This window comes from Olea europaea, chromosome 13 (genome assembly GCF_002742605.1).
Source record: "Olea europaea var. sylvestris chromosome 13, O_europaea_v1, whole genome shotgun sequence".
Taxonomy (NCBI): domain Eukaryota; kingdom Viridiplantae; phylum Streptophyta; class Magnoliopsida; order Lamiales; family Oleaceae; genus Olea; species Olea europaea.
In genome coordinates, this window is record NC_036249.1 from 8171299 (window position 1) to 8179339 (window position 8041).

The 8041-nt window shown below is 33.7% G+C and overlaps 1 protein-coding gene across 3 annotated transcripts; it reads left to right on the forward strand.

Moving 5' to 3' along the window:
* The first annotated feature begins 3156 nt into the window (after positions 1–3156).
* On the forward strand, positions 3157–8041 carry LOC111407491 (type I inositol polyphosphate 5-phosphatase 2-like). Of its 3 annotated transcripts, XM_023036999.1 has the most exons (10): positions 3157–3300; positions 3394–3493; positions 3581–3670; positions 4223–4310; positions 4436–4540; positions 5250–6069; positions 6411–6595; positions 6827–6935; positions 7392–7540; positions 7778–8041. In XM_023036999.1, exons 1-10 carry the CDS (start codon positions 3268–3270, stop codon positions 7971–7973), a joined length of 1875 nt encoding a protein of 624 aa, XP_022892767.1. In that variant the 5' UTR covers positions 3157–3267; the 3' UTR covers positions 7974–8041. The 3 variants fall into 3 exon arrangements, with proteins under 3 accessions (XP_022892767.1, XP_022892769.1, XP_022892768.1); XM_023037001.1 differs by lacking the exon at positions 7392–7540 and having other exon boundaries at positions 7778–7823; XM_023037000.1 differs by lacking the exon at positions 3157–3300 and having other exon boundaries at positions 4223–4305.

Here is an 8041-nt window from a genome sequence, read left to right on the forward strand (position 1 = left end):
AGATTTAAATTGAAAAGTATATAAATCTGAAAATAGACTTTTAATTCGAGACCTGTGTAATCACAGTTTCCTTAAAACAGATTTGCCCTCTCACCGTAAGTGCTTGAGGTCTAATCCCAGCGTATGTTTCCCAGGATACAACGGCAAAATCGGTAAAATCTGAGTACTACAGAAACTACTCCGTCGAACCGATTTAGCGTCTGAACAATATCACCACCAAGACGACTTCACTGGACAGAAAGAAGACGACAAAATTTGAGAATTTTTCGTGCAGAGAGAATTTCGTGTGTTTTCTGGTGAGATTTTTCATATGTTTAATTGTTGGAAAACTTGAGATTTAATATAACATAAATATGTCATTAACTCTATAGCAATTAACATTGGAGTCACTTCAATTTTTAGGTGTTTTGGAAGTTTCAAAAACTCAAAGGTCAGTGGAGAAAGACATTCATGTACGTAGGTCGCACTCGCACACAAGTTCAAGGTCTGAAGGCAATTTCGATCCGAGTTTTGCACCCCCCTGCACACGCATGTGTAGAAAGTCTCTATACTACACATGATTACACCATTCCAAAGTGTAATTCTATATAAAGTGGTTCTTGCTTTCATATTTTTCCTATGTGGGACTAACTTCAATTTTTTCCCACATAACCATCTTCCTATGATCATCTTTAAATTTCAATTTCTCATTCACCCAAGTTTTCTTTTTGGCAAATAAATATATGATTTTGATGTTCTCACGGAGGAGAATACGGATCAACTTTGATCTTCCAAATTTGACTAATGAATCTCATCGGAAATTTTGCCAAAAGTGGGCTATTACTCATTTTTTCCAACACATACTACAATAAATTAAAAGTTAAATATTTTTTTAAATGTAACTATTTTTTTAATGTTCAATTATGAACTAGAGTAGCATTACATATAGTGGCGTACATGGTCCCAAATCTTGATCCGCCGTGTGCATCCAATTGAATTTATGCATACGTCCGTGTCCCCTTCTTCACTGTATTGTTATAGTGCTAACATATATAATTTTGTCTCTACTGTTTGCACATATGCATTTCGATATTTACTTATTTATTTTATTTATGTGCCACTCACCGGCCTACCTATAATAATACAGCTGTGTAAATGATAAATTACAATATTATTTTTTATATTTAATTACCCATTTGACCTCAAATATTTTATTATATGTTAATGGAGTTTCGTAGTGCGAAATCTTTGTCGTGATGTCGTGACCGACTAAATTAAGTTAAATCAGTTGGTTAGACGGTGACTTCATTCGTATATTTATATATTATTGCTTCATACTCGACTGATAAGCCATGCAACTTGTCCTTACTCTACTAATATTCATAATAATGAATGTTAAAAAATGCATGTTGGGCTAATAATTGGAGTCGATCGATGTTTTTGATTTGGACTTATCAATAGGGATGAAAAAATGTCTCGCATTCTCTCAGTTAGAGAATTACAATAAAAACGAGAAACATGATCACTGCTCAAGCCAATATCGATTTTATTTTTTCTTGTTATTTTTACATGTTTAAATTAAGATTGTATTCAAAGAATAAAATGAAATAAGTAAATAATAGGCGGGAGACGGGAATGACAACCCAGCTCATTTCCATCCCTATCGATCAAGTTGCAAAAAGGGACATGTTAACATGATAAATCAGAATTCGCACAACTCAAATAACACCGATGATGCTTAACACCAGTTTGGATAATAAATGACACTCACTTTTAGTTGTCAAATGAATCAAAATGATCACAATTTAAATGGGTCATCAAACCTAAATTAGTGCTAATTAAACGCCATTGATATAAAATAGTATTACTCTTAAATAAATGACTTGATGTAATAAATATTTTTAATTTAAATAGTAGTGACTTATAGATTCAATTGATGATCGACTAGCGGCCTGATGATTTGGTACTTTATCCAAGTCAACAACTAAGTGCTTGTTTGAAATAGTTTAAAAGTTGAGGTGAAAATTAACAATTAGTTTTAGCCAAACTTCATAATTTTTAGTATTGACTTTTCAAACTATACATATCATTTATTTTTATGAAAAGTTTTACAACTTGTATTCATATGGTAATTGAATACAATACTTAAGTTTAGGGTTCTTCTCTTGAGAAAGAAATCTAAATTCCACTAAGCATCCCAAGATGCAATTTTAAATTCCAATTGGGGTGAATCTTTAATTCTATTAATTGATATTTTAAGTATTGATTGGATCTATTATTTCGTACCATGAAGTTTAGTCAGTCTCTTTATAACGTTTAAGTATTGATTCAACTTTCAATAACAATTGTGGTTTTGTACAATCATCTTAGGGATATTTTTAACTAGTGATTTTACATTCAAAGTTGTATTAAAATGTCCACGAAATAAGATAAAGAAGAATTATGTCACAATTAAGATAGTTGCATGTTGTCAGTCTTATCGAAATAAGTAGGTCACAACTAGGACGGCTTTACCATCTTCACTTTTTCTTCTAACCACACTATTCTCGTTTCGAAGATACTCTTTTAATAAATATATCTAATCATATTTAGTATTTTTTTTCTTGAAATAATTTGAATTGGTATTAGTATACATACTTCATAAGTCTATTTAATACAACGAATGAGGTCCACGTCCTCTACACTCGTGTTGAACAAGCGTTAAGATTCAAACTTGTTTTTAGAGCTTAAGACAAACGGAAGTTCGAGCTAATCCACATGATTTTAAACTCACTTATACAACTCGATTTTTGTATCTTTACCAAGTTGTGTACCGAATCAAATCAACCATCCAAGTCAATAAAAGTCCTATCGAACTCGACAAAATCTGTCGTCCAGAACCACATTTCCTGTACATAGATTTGTTAGATGTGGAGTGGAAATGAGAGTGACATGCTAATATTTTAGTACTTCTGAGTTGGGATTTTCAATAATATCATGCCTTTTCATTTCAAGATGAAAATGACAGCATCAAGAATTTACGTTGCAAGTTGAGGAAGTGGGCTGTCTCTTAACCATTACTTTTATGTCAATCGATAAACGCGTTACGAATTTCTACGACATACGATTGGATAAAGTATTAATTAAATTTTCCTAATCAGTCCAAACAAACATATTTATACTAAACTCCAGCAAAAAATAGACGCCTCTGTTGTCTGCTTCCATATATAGTACAGAAGGAATTGCAGAACTTCAGCATTCATATTATTAGAATTTTGAGCGTAAATTCTTTGCTTTAAATTCTCTCTGATGATGAAAGCTCGAAGAGGAAAGCGATCTGAGGTATGAATTTATTTGCTGTAATGACAATTCTGGCGTGTTATTTTGCCTAGGTTTATTGATAAATGACAGTGTAATTTTTCATTTTTCACGTAGCCATTTTGGCCGTCCATTGTGATGAAAAAATGGCTGAATATAAAGCCACAGGTTAATGATTTTAGTGAAGATGAAGTTGATACAGAGAGCGAGGATGATGGTGAGGGTTTCGTTAATTAATTGCCCATGACAATTCATTCTGTGATTGATCGTCAATTTTATGAATTTTTGTTCGATTTGATTTCAGCTTGTTCCGTCAAAGATGAAAGGATGAACGAGGATCATGAATATGCGACAGAGGGAAACCAATCCAATTGCTCAAGTCAAACTTCAAGCGGTAAATAAACTCTGATGCAGTAATTTCAATCCATCAAATAGCTTGGGTGCCCATATTTATATTTCAATTAATATGTGCAATTATGATTCAATTGCATGCATGGCTGTCCCCATATACACACCTCTCACATGCTTCCATAAATATACCTTTTGGGGATATGTTAGGTACGCAATTCTTATCAGAATTAGACAGTATCGAAAGAATAAAATGAGTTAATGTGCAATTGTGTGTACCAAATATGTCCTTTATGTATATGGATCCTCTTAACTATGCCTTCTTGACTACTGGATTACTAAGAATTGAACATGTAGAAATGTTTTTATCTCTGTGATGCCTTTTGTGCATATTGCTCTCTCAATCTTTTTTACTAAATTTAATGTAAATTTGCATCATTTTAACTGTATTAGACCTTATGCCCATCTTCAAATGTTATTATAAATGATCGTATATTATGGTGCTAGATCAAATAGTAAAACATATTTAATCTGATTAATGCATAGATCTGAAGTTTATTTCCACAAATATATTGAAAAAAAAAACTTATTTATCCAGGGAAACCTTCAAAAGAGTATTCCCTGAGACACCGGAGAGGAAAATCAGAAACTCTACGTCTTCAGTACATAAATACAAAAGATGTGAGGTTTGGCTCTAAAATAAGTATCTGAAATTTTACCTTCCGTTTCAACTTTGATAACAATTAATCTTCTGTAAACTTGTTTTGTTCCGCCGATTCACTAATTATTATACTGGTTAATTTTTGTACAGAGTAATGATAGGCACTTGGAATGTTGCCGGAAGACTTCCATTTGATGATCTTGAAATTGATGAATGGCTTTGTATGCAAGAGCCAGCAGATGTATACATTCTCGGGTAAGCACTTGTGAATCGATAAATTGTTTTCAATGACTTCCAACTAGTCTGTCTATATAGACTGTTTTTGAGCAAATTTTGAGGACTTGTATTTATTGGGTTCACTTATCCGGAGAACTTTATGCTTACTTTTAAGTCAATCCAAGAGCTTGAATTTCAGCATAAACTCTGCAATCAATTTTTCCAATCCTGTTTTAACGAGAGGGTTAAAAAACTGTTTATTCCTTTCAAACTGTAAAATTGAATATTTTTTTCCCTCCGAAAGAAGATTAAATTGAGGGTATGATACACTAACCACATCTCAAAAATATGTAAAATTTTAGAATTGAGGTATGATACATCTTTATAAGTATGTAGGGATGAATAGTGCTAGGTTCTGTTGTATTCACAAAACAACATGAGTTACTGCATGTCTATAAGCACAGTGATTACCATTACAATTTTATGCTTGATTCATCCTAAGATAAATCTTACTTCCTCCCATATATATTCATTGATATTAGCCTTGCTTACTTTTTACATGGCTTCTTTTTTATGAAGGCGTTACTAATTATCATTAACAATATTAATTGGTTCTCACTTCATTTTGGACCAGTTCATCTGATTTCCAATAAATTCAATGCATTTGTAAACGAAAACTTAGAGAGAAGAATTATCGTCCTTTGAATTCCATTTTATTTTCTATTCCTTCTAAATTCATTTTATACAGATTCCAAGAGGTGGTTCCTTTGAATGCTGGAAATGTACTTGGAGCAGAGAACAGAAGTTCAATTCGGAAATGGGAGGCTATAATCCGCAAGACTTTAAACAAATCTTTGGAACCTGAAACCATACACAAAAGCTATAGTGCACCTCCTTCTCCAGTTTTAAGGACGTCTTCTGCTTCTGATATACTTGCTGATGTGGCTGACACCCCTGTGCTAAACATGACAGGAAAAGATTTCGTAGGTATCATGAATGATGGTGATAGTGGAATAATCAGCCGAGGGAAGAATAGCCATTTAAAGAGAATATGTGGCATTGATTCTGACAGAAGATTGGACTGGCCGGAACAATCATTGGATGCAACACCCCAAGATCTATCTTCTGTATTCAAATTGCAAAGAACAATGAGTAGATCTGCAAGATTTGATTTTGAATTGAAGGAAAATTCTCTTAGTTCCAGCACTGAGAATATTGCATTAAGTGGTTGTGGGTTGAAAAGAGTGCACCAAAGTTCTGGAAACTTAGGCTTGATCTGGATGGATCAACATGATGGACTTGAAGTTCTAGATTCTCTCTCTGATGAATCTGATCAAATTTCTGGAGAGGAAGATGATTCTGTTGTACAGTTACTATCGGAGGTCAAACCAGAAAAAGCACGTTCAAGGAATGCAGTGAAGTCGCGTCCACGGTATGTGCGGATTGTAAGTAAGCAGATGGTTGGAATATATGTATCAGTATGGGTGCGTAGAAGATTAAGGAGACACGTAAACAACTTAAAAGTCTCTCCTGTTGGAATTGGGCTTATGGGATACATGGGCAATAAGGTATTGCTTCTTACTTAGAGTTAAAGCAACTTTATGAGTTCAGCTCAAAGAAGTGAAAATCCTTCTTTTTCAAATAAAAGGAAACCATTACATTCCTGGCCTGTTGTTTCCAGCAAGTTCTGCATCAACTGATTGGTATTGAAAGTATTAGAAATCTGTTCATACCATATGCAGAAACTTGTCTTGGTTCTAAATTTTGGTGTCCCGGGTTTAAATTCACGTATTTATGTTTGTTCTTGTCAGATGTTTGAATATTTTTCTATCATATACATATTCTTCGCAGAGTTATTCTGTTATATTTCATTTTTCATTAATCTAACTTTATAATACCTTCTGTTCAGGGATCTGTTTCAGTTAGTATGTCTCTTTTCCATTCACGGCTATGCTTTGTGTGTTCTCATTTAACCTCTGGTCAAAAGGATGGGGCTGAGCAAAGGCGTAATAATGATGTTCACGAGATTTTAAGGCGTACACAATTCTCATCTGTCTTTGATGTTGATCAACCACAGACAATTCCATCTCATGAGTAAGTATATTGTATGAGTTTAGTTGAATTTTCTCTTTTTGTCGGGCTGAGAACACATAGGAATACTTATGCTAGGAAAATTTAGATCTATCCCTCTCTACTTTAAAGTCATGGAAAATTTCCTGAATAGCACCTACCAATTCAATTTTCGACTTTTAAATGCGTGTACTTTCATTGAGTGAGTTCTTGCATTCATGTAAACTGAATTATTATCAATGTTTCTAATAACAGCCAGGTATTCTGGTTTGGAGATTTGAATTATCGCATCAATATGTTGGACGCTAAAGTAAGGAATCTTGTTGCTAAGAAAGACTGGACTGAGCTTCTCAACCACGATCAGGTTTGAGACTCAATTTTCATTTTTTTCCTCAATCAATATTAATTGTTTACTGGCCTAACCATTGTTACCAAGATTATGATGATAATTTGTTAGTTAATGAATTGATAATTGGACCCTCATTTGTTAAAGAACCTTCTTTGTACCTTGAGAAGAAGCGATTTTCCTTATAAATACTGAATTAAAGAGGAGTTTTTATAAATCTGGAGTACAGTGTGAATATACACTCTTAGATGTGGATTAATCGATAACCATTGTTTGTCTTCTATCGATCAATCTTGATTATAACTTTTCTTTTTCCTTGGCCCTTATTTGAGGTGTAGATAGGTACTGAGTAGTATGTTTGTTAATCAGGTTGGGACAGGTGCTTTTTTAATTATTAGCCGAGATGCAGTTTTGGGTGTGTGTGTGTGTGTGTATTTGAATTTTTAGATGCCTAATGATGGGAAAATTTGGCAGTTAATCAAAGAACTAAGAAGTGGTCATGTGTTTGATGGTTGGAAAGAAGGGGTAATAAGCTTTGCACCGACTTACAAGTATGAAATCAACTCTGATAGATACGTTGGGGAAAACCTGAAAGAAGGAGAAAAGAAGAGATCCCCAGCATGGTAAGTGAGACTTGCTGGATCATTACTCTTTAACTCCATAAGTTATTGACCTGACTAAAGAGTTTCCCAATTGTTGGCGACTGGATGAAATTCTGTTATTTCTACTCATCTATAAACCAATGTTTCTGGAGAATGCAGCAGTCTAATTTCTATGAAATTAAGTTTACATTTAGTGTTCTACTACCATATATGTTTTATCATACTTAGTATTTGTTACAAGACATTAAATATGTGCAGGTGTGACCGTGTATTATGGTTAGGAAAAGGCATAAAACAGCTTTCTTATAAGCGAGCTGAGATAACGCTATCAGATCATCGGCCCGTGAGTTCAATGTTCCTTGTTGAAGTTGAAATCTTTGATCATCGCAAGCTCCACAGAGCTCTTAATTTCTCTACTGCTACAGTACATCCTGATATTTATTTTCCTGAGTGAAGTTTGAAAAATGACATAACAGTAGTGTCTAAATACTAAGTACTGGATGACCATTGTAATGAACGGAT